Source organism: Anomalospiza imberbis, chromosome 12 (assembly GCF_031753505.1).
Source record: "Anomalospiza imberbis isolate Cuckoo-Finch-1a 21T00152 chromosome 12, ASM3175350v1, whole genome shotgun sequence".
Taxonomy (NCBI): Eukaryota; Metazoa; Chordata; class Aves; order Passeriformes; family Viduidae; genus Anomalospiza; species Anomalospiza imberbis.
Window position 1 is genome coordinate 5,235,316 of NC_089692.1, and position 16,463 is coordinate 5,251,778.

Below are 16,463 nucleotides of genomic sequence, written 5' to 3' on the forward strand. Positions count from 1 at the left end.
CTGATTCCTTGCCTTGAGCCCTCTTTCATCACAGTTATTCTTTATCTCAGTTATGAAATGCTTAAGGCTACCACTCTCTTTCATGTTGTCAGTTTTTACTTTCTCTTTTTTAAGAGATCTCTTCTGAACTCCTCTCTCCCTGTATTTAATGTAAAAAATTATCAGAATTACTGTTCATTTGCTTCTGAGAGGCAGAGTTAAGACAGTGTCTTGAGGTTTGTGACTGAGCTAAACCAGAATGATTTACTTCTCTTACTTCATTGCATATAAAATTGGGGGAAGAAAAGAAGCTGTTTCTATGGAGGTTTCATAAAAAGCACAACAAGAAAAGTGAAGGAAATGGTTTTCTGTGCATCCATGCTCTCTTTCTTCCAATCTTTTGCTGTTCTCAGCATCTGGCCAGTGTGTCCATAAGCACTCTAACCCAATGGTGCAGCTGTATTATGCTGGATGCTGCCAGCTGCAGTTCATTCTTACAGCTGAGCTTTGGGATATCTCCTGTGGACTGGCCTGGTGGGTGCTTAGTCTGACACACGCTCAATGCAGTCAGATAAAATAATAAATATTTGGGACTTTGCTAAAGCAGTGGGCTTTTCTACTCCAGAGAGTATTAAGCTTAGGCTGATAATGCCTCTTAAGAGCTTACAGTGTCAGTGATGTGTCTGGACTTGAGCAGAGATTTTTATAAAACTGACATTATGCACATATCCTCCACATCTCACTTTCATCTTAGTCCTTCTGGAGCAAGGACTGCACTGAAAATCTTTTGAGGGCTTGTGTCAGAATGTGCTGTGATGGGAACTGCTTTAACTTACCAAATGTTTGCTTGGAGTCTGTGAATCAGGAAACTCATGTTTTTGAATTAAAAAACCCAAGTGAATTCTGCATTTAGCACGAGTCTTGTTGCACAGCTCATCTTCAAGGCTGTGGTACTGCTGAAAGTTTGGATTGGAAATGTGGGGGTAACAACAGAAGGATGTGGATGGTTGGATAGATCATCAGTGCTATCATTTCACCGCTTAATAAAAAAGCATCATATCAGTATAATTGTATTAGAAAATTACAAATTCCTGCAGTGCCCTTTGAACAGGTAGTTAGGTGGTGGTGTAAAGATTAGTTCTCTACATATGACATCCTGGTTAAATGTGTGTTGTCTGGGTTTTTTAACAGCTACAGGAGCTTTGTTTCTGAAGATGCAGGCCCAAACACGCTGATTGCCACAGTTAATGCTGTTGATCCTGATGGAGATGGTGTGACATATGATATTGTGTCTGGGAATCAGAAAGGGAACTTTGTTATCGACCCTAAGAAAGGTAATTGTGTATTAGCTCTTTGCTGTTGTGGTCATAATGTTGATTCTGTTGTGGTGCACCTTGAATTTGGTCTTACTAGCAAAGTGAATATCCTTCTTTATGAGAAGAAAAAAGGTTCCCACCACATTGGTGTCCTCATTAGGAAAAAATAAGTTAAATAAGTGCACAAACATCAACATCTGAGTTGGTTGGCATATCCCTTTAAATTAATAGGATTTATTTACTGTTGATTGCTTGAAAAAACAGAAGAGGATGTTTTGAGATTGAAACAGGCAAACAAATTGAAATCCCATTGAAGGATTGAAGTAACTTAATTAACTTCAGTTAAACAATCAAAATCTGCACGTAGATTTTCCAAAGCAGAAGTGTTGAATACATAGGAAGGAGCAAGCTGCCCTTAGTTATTCCTTCACTTTATTTCATAGAGTTCACTTAACATGAAATTTTAATTTCAATGCAATCATGGTTTTGCAATATTAATGTTAGATTCTGAAACGTTCCCAAAAATATGGTCTGCAGGTAACTTGCAAGCATTTAATCATGACCCTGAGTTTACTATGAGCTCCTTTACTTCCTTTCTGACTTAAAAATTTGAGTTGCAGGTCCAAGAGTTAAATTTCTACAGATGATTTGGCACCTGAAGAGGAAAAAAGGTTTTGAAAGTGTCTAAAAGCTACAGCATTAATATACATGACACTTCTGAAGATCTTTTTTGTGAGAAACAGATTTTTTTTGGTCAAAGCATCTCAACATTTGATTGATAGCATCTCCTGGGATTAGCTCTATAGTTTTAATATAGAAAATCATGTATAGGTACATTTATACTTTTTTGCCAATTAATTCTATAGTATTTGAAACTTAATTTTAGGAACATTAGCATTTTTTCCAGAACACTTTTAGGCTTTTGTTGCTAAATAAACCAGTAAAAGTTTATACAGTGGCTTACAGCAGTTTCTTTTCAGGAGTGATGTCAGGGGAATAGTCTGTACCCACTTGTAGTAGAAACATGGAGGTACATTGGAGAAGTGTCAAAGTTAAGAGCTGCAGCTAAAATAATACATTTTCAATCAAATTTAGTGACACTGATGCTGTGAAAATACTCTGATGTGATGACAATTGCCATTATTCCTGATGAATAACAGATGTGATGGATGGTGGAGCAAAAGAATGACAGCCTCTTTCTGCAGGATCTCGGGCAGCTGTGGTGCCTTCTGCATTTGCAGCACCTCTCTTTCTGCCAGTGCCTCTGTGTCCCACCCAGCAGGGTGTGTCCCGTGGGGAATTCTGAGAGTGGCAGAACAGAGGTTTCTCAGCCTGTGCCTCTGTAGCTCAGTGCTGCTGTGACTGAGCTGCAGGAAAGTAAACTTGAAGTTCAGCTGGGCTGTCCATGGCAGCTGCAGATTGATGAAAGCCATTATGTGCAGGTCAGCTGAGTTGTGGCTGTTGGCTCAGTTTGCTCCATAGACAAACCTGTTGTGATGTCTTTCTTTTGTTTTAATATGGGACTGCAAGTAAACACCGTAGTTAAATTAAACAGCACAGCCTTATGGTTTTTTGGTGAATAGGTAAGCCAGAATGCTTTCTTGTCATGGTTGCTAGTGAGAAGAATAATGGGAATGGGTTAATGCAGCAAAACCCCACAACTTGTTGTTTTTACAGGGCTAGTTAGACTGCGTGCAAGCCCATTTCCTGAGCTGCAGGGGACAGAATATGTTCTGAATGTCACAGCTACTGATGATAATGCCTCTGGAGGGCCCCATCCTCTCACAAGTACTGCCCAGGTTGTAGTGAAAATTGATGATGTCAACAATAACAAACCTGTCTTTCAGAAGGTAAATATATAAGCCCCTGTCATTTGTACTGGACTGTGTTTTAGCGCGGTTGGCACTGCAGGTGTGCAGCAGATGAGCTGGTCAAGAGGTGCTCTGCTTCCCTCTGGGTCCTGTCTTCTCCTCCTCCTCCATCCCTCCCTAAGGCTTTCAGGGTTTGTTCTGCTCTTGTGGCAGAACAGCTCCTGTGAGCTCCTGTCTGTTCCCTGTACCACACCTCATGTCTAGCATTTCAGAAGATGAGGCCAAGTGAAACACTTCTGGAGATCCCATGTGACACATGTGAGCAGGAATCCACAGGGATAGCTGTCTGTGCAGTGGGCTTGTCCCACAATACTCCAGAATACCTCTCTAAATTACACAGGCTTCCTTTGATGAACTAATGAAAGAGAGAAGAATGAGTGTTTTAGCTTAAATAGTGAAGTACTGTAAAAAAAAAAAAAAAAGCTTGAATTTGGTTTCAGAATGTTAATTCCTGTTAAAGATCTGTTGTCTAAAAATTTCAGGTGTGGTACTGATGGCTCAGATGTTGAGCAATGTTGCATATTTTGAAAAGTCAGCAACTATTCATGTCAGTCTTAGAAATTCTCAGTAACCTCTCCTTGACAAAATTACTTTGTGTAGAAATCCTGTTTTGATCAAAACAATTCTGTGGTTTGGGCAAGTGTATGCCCTCTTTTTTATTAGACCTTTGCTAATATAGAAAAATATTTGCATTTGGAAGCTACTTTAACTTTTTCTCCAAATATTTGCTTTAGCTGGAGATGTGGCCTGATGTTTTGTGTTGTATGTATAACCACAAAATAGCAAGGGAAATTGAAATTAGTTATGGTACAGATAAAGCTTTAACTGCAGAGCAGGGCAGTGCAAGTGTAGCTAAAGAATCCTTTTTTCCCCTGCTAGTATACCTCTAAATCAAAGGGCAAGGGAAGTCCTTAATTTTTCTCTTTTTAAAATTGTCCGTTCTTTCTTTTTCTCCCCTCTCTTAGTGCCAGTATTATCGGGAACATGCTTCTGTCCTGGAAAATCAGCCTTCAGGGACTGTTGTTCTGCAGGTTGAAGCCACTGATGCTGATGAAGGGGCCAATGGAATAGTGAAATATGGCTTGATGCACAGAGATGGTGTCCTACCAGCATTTAGCATTCATCCTGACACAGGTAAAGCAAATGTCAGTACTGATAATGGCATAGAGAAACCACCTTGTGACACTGTTGGAGAAAAGGCTTAGATAAAATCAGACTTTGTGCTTTTTCATTTAGTGTTTTGACAGCACACTAAATATAAATGTATTAACTGCATGAACAAGTCTTCCCTGAATCTAAGTTTCATACATGTCCAGTACTGAACTAAAACTGATGTTTTCCTTGAAATGTGGAAGTTCTGCTTTGTGAAGTAACTTGTGTGCTTTTGTAACTGGATTTAAAAAACCCAAACAAACTTATTTTAAATGTACATTATCTTGCAACATTGCTAATGGCATATAAGTGATTTATCCAAATGACAGCAATCTTACAAACAGGGAAGGAACTAAATTTTAGAAAGCCAAAACTAAGGCTGAATATCTGGAGGATAAAAGATATGAAACATTCCTTTACCCTGTACTTACAGCTCTTCAAAAGAAACAATTTTTTGGGAAACTCATTCTCTTAGTTTGTAGTTACCTTCACTTTGTAAACTTAAATTACACTTTCATTCTAATTGCAATTCCTCTGTGTGTGGATGTAAGTGTAACTAAAGTTTGAGTCTGTCTGAGTAGTACAATGTCAGCTGTTGCAATTGTTAAATGTCATGGTTGAATCCTTGAACCTGAAGCTGATATTATAGGTGTACTTAACCCACTGCATTGTATCCCAATGTATTGACAGAAAAACAAACATCTGCATGAAGAATATTGCCAGATGCACAGAATTTTAACTCTTTGATATTTAATTTGTTTTCAGGAGTTCTGACAACTCTTCAGGTATTTGATCGAGAAAAACAGAGGGAATATCCCATCACTGTGACAGCAACAGATCAGGCAGCGGAGCCACTCATTGGAATATGTCAGATCAATATTGTCATCCTGGACCAAAATGACAATGACCCCAGATTTGAAAACACCCACTATGAATGTAATTGAGAGTCATTGGATAGAGTTTCAGTGCCCTGAGTGTGAGCGTACCCCATGCCTCAGATTTTTGGGTTTTTGCCTGTCCTGGCAGTAGAGCATGTGACAAATTTTGATGCATGCAGAGATGCACTTTGCTTATTTATTGGAGAGCTGTTACTCTGTGTAATGTGTGATGTAACATGTACAGCCTTGGCTCGTAGGCCTGCCTTAGGGAAAGTTCCTTGAAACAATAGCCATGTCATTCATACAGAGCATTTATTCTCTGGGTTAAAATACAGTTAAAAGAAGTATCTTATAAGAAGTTAGAATTCCAGGTTATGAATGGGGTAGTATAAAGTTTCAGATATGATCTGTAGCTCTGGAGTGATAGCAGCCCTTTGAAATACTCAGTGTGTGTGGCCATTGTTACAAGGAAGAGAAGATTATACTAAAGGAATAATGTATGACAGTTGTTTCTTTATGACTTACTAAAATGTCCATGGTAGTTTAGCAAATTAATGATCATTTTGAAATATCCTTTCCTTCCCTTAGATTTCCTCCGAGAGGACACAAGAGTTGGGACCAGCTTCCTGCGTGTTGCAGCCCGGGATGATGACTACAGCTCAAATGCTGCCATTACATACTCCATAGCAAGTGATGAACCAAATTATTTACAGATTAATCCTGCCACAGGCTGGGTGTTTGTGAACCAACCCATATCTCAGGTCTGGTGCTTGCTTTCTGTTTTAAGCTGACTATTGCAATATATCGTAGGAGGGACTGAGGTCATGAGTTTGGGTTACCCGCTCAGGTTAAGGGATCAATACATCTATTTAAATGAAACATGAGTCTAAAGCTTTTAGCTGCTGAGTTCATGGACTGTGAATTGCATATGAGAAGCCCTGCTTTCAGCTGGGAAGCAGCAGCCACAGCACTGCCTCTGAGACTTGCTCTTTCCATTTCCCTGTCTCTGGCATGCTGATTCCAAGGGCTGCAGGGCTGAGGTTATAAGCAGGGGAGCAAGAACCCAAGTGTAGCACTTCATTGTGTTTATAGGCAATGAGTCAAGACACAAACCTGAACAGGAACACGTGTGAAATTTTGGTCCTGATACAGATTCCCAATTTGATCTATGTCAGTTGAGGTGCATTAAGCATAGCTGTCCCTCAGGAAGGTGAAAGCATAATTCTTGTAGTTATCTAAAATTGATTAGCTTCAGCTATTTCTGAATACCTACACAAGCAGTTCAATATTTTCATTTTTAAATGAGATTGAACTCTTGTTGTTGATGTCAGTCTTTAAATAGATACTTTTAATACTGACATTGAACTTCTAAATAACTGACACACAAAAGTTGGGTGAAGGTGTATCCTTTTAATGTATTTTCTTTAATTAATCTAAGAACCCTACAGACCTAATAACAAGAACTGTTAATAGGTAAGCTTAAGAACTCAGGGCCTCCACAAAGTGGGTATTTTTGGTTGTTTGGTTTTAAATTTTGTATGACATTTGCTTAGGTTTATTGAGACATATAGCAAAATCTTCCAACCCTCTTAAGTAAAGTAAATAGAATTTTCATAAAATATACACTTAGTTCATCTTCATATTTTTTCTTTTGTGAAGGTTATTTTTAAGTGTACCTTTAAATTTATGTATTAATTTATTTTGGAGGCCTGCTCAAAACCTTCTGTAATTAAACCTTTTTTACTGTTCAGAAGTCATCTATAATTCGAGAGATTACTGCTACAGATGGAGGCAACAGGAGCAGTAAAGTTGAACTTACTGTAACTGTAACCAGTGCAAAAAACCAGCCTCCACAGTGGGAAAGAGACAGCTATGAAGTTGTTATTCCAGAGAACACAACACGGGATGCCTCAGTTTTGGTAAGGTTGTTTGTCTGTCTGTAGCTCTCAGGCTGCAGCGTAACTGAACATTGTTTATTTGCTTAAATAGTGAGCTTTTATAAGAGTTTTGTGCTTTGTAGCTGAATATCTGGGAGAATGAAAACACAGAAGTTTTTAGAAATGTTGCTATACTTGCAGAAGGGTTGATTACACACACTTTTTGAACTGTGCAGACAATCAAAGCAACTTCTCCCCTTGGAGATCCCCGTGTCACTTACAACCTGGAAGAGGGGCTTGTCCCAGAGACCAACATGCCAGTGCGTTTCTACCTGACTCCAAACAGACATGATGGTTCTGCTTCAATCCTGGTAGCTGAGCCCCTGGATTATGAAACAACAAAGAGCTTTCAGCTGCGGGTGCGAGCACAGAATGTGGCTGCAGTTCCTCTGGCAGCATTCACCACAGTCCATGTTAATGTCACAGGTGTGTGATCTGCTCAGTGATGTCACAGTATCATCCTGCACTCTTTTCCTTTAAAGTTTTACAGTTTTCTCTCTGTGCTCTTTTTGATGTTCTAGATGTCAATGACAATGTCCCATTCTTCACTTCATCCATTTATGAAGCCTCAGTAACAGAGGGAGCTGATGTGGGGACATTTGTCACTCAGGTGTCTGCCACTGACCTTGACGTTGGTCAGCATGGTGAGGTAAGAAAGTGGGCATCTTCATCTCCCCTGATGAAGCTGTGGAATAGCTTCTGCAGGAGCAATGGTTAAAAAAACTGGAAATCTTCAGCCTAGAAAAGGGATGACTAAGAGGGAAATGTAGAATGAAATAAAGTAGTTAATTACACGCTTCTCTGTGTTGCTAGGTAAAAAATTCGACTAAAACTAGTAGGTGTGAGGCAGAAAAACAAAGAGGAAATATTTGCACAGCCTGTAGCTTAGTTGAAATGCTTCCTGTAGAATTCCTTTGTGTGGAAAGTTCTACATAGACCTAAAATGAGACTGGATAAATGAATGGAAGAAAAGCTGTGTTAAAAGCTTGTGTGAGTTGGAAATCATTGGCAGTACTGCAAACTGAGTCCTTACAAAATATGGCAAGTTAACACCCTAAGCGGATGTATTCTATGCTGATTAAACAAATCAAAAATCTCTGCATCCTTAGAACAAGAGTGCAAACTGAAATCAAGTCACAAAACCATGCATATACTAGAGGGTAGAACATGGTCTGTGATCCTGAGCAGGTTCAAATGCAGCTTACCTGTGGATGTTGTAGAAATACTTGGGATCTTTAGCTGAGTTTGAGTGCTGCAGCAGAAGCATTCTGCAAACAGATGCTAGTGAGATCAGGAGCTGATTAGACAAATTATTTTCCTTTACAGATCAGCCGTCAAGGAAGTTAATTGGCTTTAGACCAGATTGCTGAAGCTGCAGTTTTACCCAGCTTCCTTGGCCTGATCAAGTATTCAGACATGGGACAGTTCTTCCTCTCTTTAAGTACTATTCTAGTTGTGAACTATTCAACAAAAGGAAAGTATATATTAACAACTTCTTTTTAATCCTGTAGATAACTTACTCCCTGTTACATGACAGTGGCAGAGACTACACCTGTTTTCGCTTGGACTCCCAGACAGGCTCCATTTACACCACCTCAGTGTTTGACAGAGAGGAGAAGGGCTCCTACCTTCTGGAAGTCAAGTCAATGGATGGCTCTGAATCAGCTCGACCTGGGAAGCATGGGAAGCCAAACTCTGGTAAGAAGCAGATGGCTGTGGGAAGTGTGATATTACTTGGATTGTGTCTGAAAACAGAAGCTCTGAAGTACAAGATTAAATGGTAATTTCCTCTTTTTTTGTTGTCTTGTGGGGACAGTGTCTGTTGTTCTGGTTTTGTCGTGGCTTTTTTACTGTTTATCTGTGCAACAGTTGTGTCAGAGCTGGAAGATAAGCTTTACATGATGATCAAGCAAGTTTTTTGTTCTGAAATAAAAAAAACCTATAGACCTTCATATTTAGAGTTTAGAGAGTGTTTTCTAGCAGGCAAAGATGTGCCTGTTATCTGTAGGATGCAAATCTTTGGGCAGTGCAAGTGTTTCTCAAAGCACTGCATAGGTACAGTATTCAAAAGTAATTATGAAGCAGGAATATGCAAGATAGAAAATCCTTTTGTCAATTGATAGTCCTGCTTAAATAAAAACTTAATTTTGTGGCTTCAGGATGAAAAGTTATGACTAAACACTGCACAACTGCCATATTAGGCATCAATTACTCAATTATTCATGTAGTATGTGTTTAAACAAATTGGATGTGACATTTATTTGATACCCAAGTGCTTTTGAGTAATGTTGGTATATAGGCAGTCCACAGCCCTAAGGGTTTGTTTCTGTATTGTCTGCATATTTGTCTCCATGGAATGTGCAGGCAGACAGGTGAAGGGACTGTGGCTGACAGAAGTGGCACAGCTGGGGGTTTGACCCTGTGGCTCCTTGTCTCTGCAGACACGGCGTACGTGCGTGTGTCCGTCAGCGACGTGAACGACAACCAGCCCGTCTTCGCCCAGAGCGTCTACGAGGTGAGCGTGGACGAGGACCAGGATGTGGGATCCACCATCCTTACAGTCAGTGCTAACGATGAGGATGAAGGTAAAGCACTGCAAACCCCCACAGCTCTGTCCAAAATATTAATCAGTTTCATTAATCTCAGCACTCCAAGGCATATTTGGTGGTGTGAGAAAAGGAAATGTCTTTCTGTCTCCAGATTTTAAAACTTCCTTAAGTGTGCACTGCTCAGGCATGAACATTAGTTCATAACTGTGAGCTGTGAGGCACAGTCTCTTATTTCAGGAGACATGCATTAATGTGGGATGATAGGATATAATTTCTATGCCTGCGGATACAAATTTTTTATAGATCAGATCATTTTCTTAAAAGTGGGTGCCAATAAATATGTCCTGGTTAACTAGACTTGATTCCAGTGAAATTCATTTGCTTTCTCTATGATGGACAGTATAGTTTTGCTTTGTTTGTTTGTTTTATTTGAATCTAGACTTCTTAAATGCATATGATGAACTTTAGCTACACTGTTTTATCCACAAGTCAGCCAGAAATTCAGCCACTAATAATGTAAAAGTACATAACCAGTGCTCATAAAAGAGAAAGGGATCAGTACACGCTTGCATCTTTTGACCATGGAGCACTGCTAATTCATCTGCACTGTATGGTGAAACACTGCTTTTTTTTTGTTGTTGCACAAATCCCAAGGACTGTTCTCTGTGTGTTTGTGAAATGCAAGGAAATCCTGACTTCACTGGATTCCTCCCACTCTGTAGGAGGCTGAGGCAAATGTGGTGAAGATGTACTGCAGAAGGATTTACCTACTCAGGGAACTTTTAGTTTGGAACTTAGGCTGCCTGTCAATCTGCTCTATAGCGCTGGACAGGGGACCTGATGTGATGGATATATGGCACTTCATTTCTGCCCTCAAAATAAAATTAAAACAGAATTATTACTTCATTGCATAGACACATTTTGTAGAGACAAACTACAGTTGGACACATCAGAATTGAAAATGCTGCTAAGTAATCTGACATAGCTGCATGTTTTAAAAGACCACAAAAATAATAAAATAAAAATAATATCACTAATCTTATTGTGTGATTTGTACTTCATCTCACCATCAGTCTACTTCAAGAAATGTGTGTTTTCTGACACTGTTGGTAATTGACAGGAACAAATGCTAAACTACGGTATCAGATCACAGCTGGAAACACAGGAGGAGTGCTGGATGTAGATCCAGAAACAGGAGCCATTTTCATTGCCCAACCACTGGACTATGAAGAAACAAAAATGTATGAGATCCACTTGTTGGCTTCTGATGGGAAATGGGAGGATTATGCAGTTATAATCATCAACATCATGAATAAAAATGATGAGGCTCCAGTTTTTTCTATCAATGAATACTATGGAAGTATAATTGAGGAACTCGATTCGTTGCCAGTCTTTGTACTTCAGGTAGTGTATGCAGTTCCACAGATTATTATATTTCAGTGAAAGACCTCAGATTACTGTGGTACAATTATGTTAAAAATAACTTAGCACATATATATAAATGAAGTTTATTTTGACTAAGTTTTTTTATCACTGAAGAGAAGAAATGGACTTTTGTGGAAAAAAATATAAATTACAGGGATAGTAAGTAGGATAAATGAGATGTATTTGTTAATCCTGAAAAGCAAATAATATACAATTTAAAGTAGCTATCAGAATGTAATATTTAAATTACCTGTATGAATATGAAGAATATAATATTATTTTAGTACAAAAGTTGTTAAATTGTTAACATTGTTAAAAATGCATATTTGCCTGCCCTGAATTGTCCCTGGCATGCACATGTTAATACCATGTCATATGCTTTTGCTTGGACTCCTTTAGACTGGAGCATCATATAGGGTATGATGCAATCACTGCATATTTCATGCTTTCTATGTTTGGGTTTTTTTTCAAAACTATTGTAGGTTATGGCCAGTGATCCTGATAGTGGTGTTGATGGAGGAGATTTGAGATATTCCTTGCATGGGCATGGTGCAGGTGACATTTTCACAATAGATGAGAAAACAGGCAGCATTTACTCCCACAAGAGGCTGGACCGGGAAGAGAGAGCACTGTGGAGATTCATTGTGCTGGCTACTGATGAAGGTGGAGGAGGACTTACAGGGTTTGCAGATGTGATCATCAACGTGTGGGATATAAACGACAATGCACCCGCGTTCACATGCATGCCCGATGACTGCGATGGGAATGTCTTTGAAAACTCTCCTGCAGACACCTTAGTCATGGAAATGGCTGCAGTCGATCGTGATGACCCAAACGTTGGTCTGAACGCTGTCCTGACGTACAGGATAACAGAGAACGTGAAGAACGAGTTTGGTACTGACATGTTTAGTATCAATCCCAGTACCGGCACCATCCACGTGGCAGGGGGACTGCTAGACAGGGAGAGGACTGAAAGTTACTTTCTTACTGTTGAAGCAAGAGATGGGGGAGGGCTAATGGGAACTGCCACTGCCACTGTCTGGGTTGCAGATGTCAATGATAATGTTCCCAAATTCACAAAGAAGCTGTGGCAGGCAGCAATTCCTGAGAACAGTGCCATCGACTCAGAAGTCCTGCAGGTGTGTGCTACGGATGCAGACGTTGGGGAAAATGCAGACTTGATGTTCAGTATCATTGGGGGAGACCCAGATGAGAAGTTTTATATTGAGAATGACAAAGAATGGCAATGTGGCATTGTTCGACTGAAAAAAAAGTTGGATTTTGAGAATGCCCGTGAAAGACAGTTTAATCTTACTATTACTGTGGAAGATCTGGATTTTTCTAGTGTTGCAGTGTGCCTGATTGAAGTTGAAGACTCAAATGACCACAGCCCAGCTTTCCTTTCTCAGTTTATTCAGACAAACCCTGTATTTGAAGACGTGCCTGTAGGTACGACAGTAACCACAGTGAGGGCTACAGACAAGGACTCTGATTTGAATGGGAAGGTTATCTATTCTATAAAGTCAGATTCAGACCCTATGAGACAATTTGTGGTTGACCAGTTTGGTCACGTGGTTGTGGCAAGTGCACTTGATCGAGAAGCCATGCAGAAATACGCTTTAATTGTACAAGCTGCAGATCAGGGGACACCTGCCCGCACTGGAAGTGTCACAGTTTTAATTAACTTGCTTGATATTAATGACAATGGACCAAGGTTTGAAGCACCGTACATGCCTGTAGTTTGGGAGAATACATTGAAGCCTGAAATAGTGCATATGAACCATACCTCAAAGCTGCTTCATGCCTTTGATCCGGATGCGGAGGAAAACGGGCCACCCTTCACCTATTCACTGCCACCAGAATATCAGAATTCCTTGGACTTTTCTCTTACTGACAACAGAAATAACACGGCAACTATAACAGCTTTGAGGTCCTTTGACAGAGAAAAGCAGAAGGTCTTTCACCTGCCAATAGTTATAACAGATAGTGGGATTCCAGTGAGGAGCTCCACGACCACCCTGACTATAACAGTTGGTGATGAGAACGACAACTGCCATCAGTCTGGCCACAAGGAGGTCTATGTGTACAGCTACAAAGGTGAGTGCTAGCTGGATATGAGATCAGATTCTGGATATTAGATCAGATTCATGAAATACAGTTTGACACTTCATGAAATAAGTCTTACACTTAATTTCTTTCTTGCAGTCTGTTAATCTATTTCTTTAATGGTTTACATACTTCAAAAATGCAGCTCCTGTTCTGTAAACTACTAAGTAAAGTGGAATAAGTGAAATGTATTTGTTAAACTCAGACCTTAGTGTGTAAAAGATTAGCTACTAAGAACTGTTAGCTGCAAACAGGTATATATTGAACTTGCAGAAAAAGCAGTATTTTTATAAACAGATAAAATCTATTTTCCATTAATGAGTGTTCACCTACAGAAGGTATTTTGCAGTTACATTTTCTGAGTTTGGTATGCCTAAATTACAAAAAATATGTGACCAGATCATACTGCAGAAATGAGAGAATGAAGCATCCAGGTTGGCTTGGCTCCAGATGTGAGCCTTAAAAATCTACCATGTTGCTGAACCCAGACTGTGGATTTTAAAAGTATCCTTCCCTGGATTTGTTCCTCCTGCTGTCTTAGAAAAATTGATTGGATGATCTGCTTCTGTGCCAGCTCCCAAGGGCCTGGAAAAATCACCAAGACCCGGCCCAGCTTGGTGTCTTCTTGCCCTTTTCCTTTTCCTAATCAGCTCCTTCTCTTCCAGCTGTACCCCATAAGATGCTCTCCCTCTTTTGCTGTGTTCCACTTGTTTGCCCTTCAAAATAATAGAGTAACAATGAAACATTTGGAATTAACTCCTGATGTGGTGATTTTTAATTTTTCTTTTGTCTGAGAGTTTTTTAGAGAGTTGTATTTATGTATGATTCTGGTGTTGTTTTGTGCTATTTCCAGCTTTTCTTCTTTCATGTGGCATCTCCACTGTGCTTACATTGCCAGAACTATCTGAAATCATATGACAGACTATGCATTGTTTTAAGAATCTTGGATCATAACCATCACTAAATTGAGCAGGAGTCTGAAAATAATAAATGCAGTCATGAATGTCACAGAATGTAAAGCGCACTGAAAAGCAAAAATTAAATGCAGATTTATTGTAATTTATCTCAACAGGAAAATGGTCAACAACAGTGCTTGGGGAAGTGTTTGCACCAGATCAGGATGACTGGGACAATAAAACATTTCTCTCTGAAGGAAAACTGCTCAAGTGAGGATTGTATTTCTGTCAAAATTAGTAATATTTATGCTTCTGTAATTATTTTCTCACCATGCATTTCTCTGTGTTCAGGATGTGCATAAAGCCAGGGTTATTGAGTGTATTAAGGGATGTACCTTTTGAATGCTCTTTTTCACTTGGGTTACTAGGTATTAAGAAATTATTGCATGAAATATTTTTTGCAAGACAATGCAGGATTACACCATGATGTTGATTTTTAGTCAGATGTCATAGTTAATTTTCTTTAAAATGTGCATTCTGTAAGCTCCAGTTTAAAAATAGACAGTGTCCACAGGCTTGCTTTCAGATGTTAGGGTTGATGGAGTACAAATCCTGAATTTAAAAGCAAAGAAGTGAGTAATTTTATCAAAATTGGAGGGGAATTTGGTGCTCTCCTTTGATGGCTAAATTTACAATTGCATATGAAAACCATGAGTCAGATTAGTGAAGGTTTTTTCTGTTAACTGAAATGTTAAATTGGACCCATAATTCCTACTTAGACATTGTTGGATAATTCCCGTAAGTTTTGGCCCTATAACCTTCACAGTAACATCTAAGGCCTTGTGAATGGTGTTAATGAATAAAGTGAGTCCTCAACTTTGATTTGTTTAGATTTTCTAATTGAACGTTTCTGTCTAGATCTTTCAGATTAAATCAGAGGACTGGGTCTTTGCTGATGGTGGATAACACTCCTCAGGGAATATACAACTTAAGAGTCAGAGTTTCTGATGGAGTTTGTCCTGATGTTATATCTACAGTACAAGTCCATGTCAGACACCTGGAAAATGAAGCCATACAAAACTCAGCCACTGTGCGTTTCTCAGGTTGGTTTTATTTGCTGGTGAGTGTTTAGATCAGCTGCTTCTCTAACTGAATGTTTACATGATGTAGGTATTATTACATCAATACTTGATTTGCTTATCACTGTAGGCTACTTTCTGGTATGTTTCCATATTGTTAAATAAGAAATAAATGGAGAAATTAACCTGTGAGCTCCCAGGTGCTCAGGTTTATCTAATTTTGAATCTCCTGACCAGATGTCACAGCAGAGGAGTTCATAAGGAAAGATGAACACGGCAAAACGAGACATGGCGAGTTCCAGGAGTTCCTTGCAAAACTGTTACCTGCAAAGCTGAGTGATGTGATTGTCTTCAGTGTGATGGGCAGGGATGGAAAACAGACAGATGTGAGATTTGCAGTCCGTGCTGGCTCGGCCTATTACAGACCTGAGAAACTGCATGCGGAGATGGCAGCGTTCAAAACTGAGGTTGGTTCTCCTCTGTGGAACTCAGCCAAACACTTGAGTTTGCAGGGTGTGTATCCCAAACCTCAGTGGAAAACTATACTGCATCTGCAGATAAGGGTTTTATTGCTTCACTCAGGATAAAAACAAGTGTTTAATTCAAGCTTTCTCCCTTCTTTTTAGTGCCATACATACTGGTATGGTGTGGTGGTACTAACTTCTGGTTCAATGAATAGTCACTGGAGAGCTGCAGAAAAATGGGTCTGCAGTGCTGCCATGGGGCAGATACCTGTGTTTTCTCCAGTCAGTGTTTCACTGTGTCATCCCCAAATCCCCACATCAGCTTGTGCTTAGACACTTAGAGTGGAGGCTTGATGTCACCCTAACAGAAATTCTGCAGTACAAAGAGGTGACACTTCAGAGGAAAAGTCCTGCTGGAAGGAATGTGTGGCTTAGGGAACAGTTGCAACAGGTAAGTGAGATGGAGACAACCAGTCCTGCATTTATCGGTTGCATTTATCTCACCAGAGGACAGCTTCAAATACAAAGTGACACCGTCCCCCAACTTCTTTTACTGTTGTCAGGGAAAATATTTTTGGATGGAAGATGCTTTCCTCCCCTTCTTGGTCTTCCCTAACTGTCCTGCTCTCTGACTCAGTTACAGGCACAGTCTGTCTTGGCCACAGCTGGATTTTTCTGTAGCCCTGCACAAAGGCAAAGTGACACTGCTCAGCTTTTCACTTGCCTGGCCATGTTTGGGTTTAATACATCATAATGGTACATCATATGGATGATTTTTCCAAAGAGAAATCAGCACTTTCCATTTATGTGA

The 16,463-nt window shown here is 39.7% G+C and overlaps 1 protein-coding gene across 3 annotated transcripts in view; it reads left to right on the top strand.

Moving 5' to 3' along the window:
• The window catches only part of LOC137481074 (neural-cadherin-like), a 78,235-nt gene that overhangs the window by 23,695 nt on the left and 38,077 nt on the right, over positions 1-16,463 (top strand). For all 3 annotated transcript variants that reach the window (XM_068202527.1, XM_068202528.1, XM_068202529.1), the window contains exons 7-21: positions 1,171-1,313; positions 2,973-3,145; positions 4,132-4,300; positions 5,084-5,254; positions 5,785-5,957; positions 6,948-7,115; positions 7,310-7,559; positions 7,655-7,782; positions 8,645-8,831; positions 9,575-9,718; positions 10,803-11,086; positions 11,590-13,204; positions 14,286-14,379; positions 15,028-15,212; positions 15,426-15,655. In XM_068202527.1, coding sequence (XP_068058628.1) covers positions 1,171-1,313; positions 2,973-3,145; positions 4,132-4,300; positions 5,084-5,254; positions 5,785-5,957; positions 6,948-7,115; positions 7,310-7,559; positions 7,655-7,782; positions 8,645-8,831; positions 9,575-9,718; positions 10,803-11,086; positions 11,590-13,204; positions 14,286-14,379; positions 15,028-15,212; positions 15,426-15,655 — 4,114 coding nt within the window. The remainder of the gene's footprint in view (positions 1-1,170; positions 1,314-2,972; positions 3,146-4,131; positions 4,301-5,083; positions 5,255-5,784; positions 5,958-6,947; positions 7,116-7,309; positions 7,560-7,654; positions 7,783-8,644; positions 8,832-9,574; positions 9,719-10,802; positions 11,087-11,589; positions 13,205-14,285; positions 14,380-15,027; positions 15,213-15,425; positions 15,656-16,463) is intronic.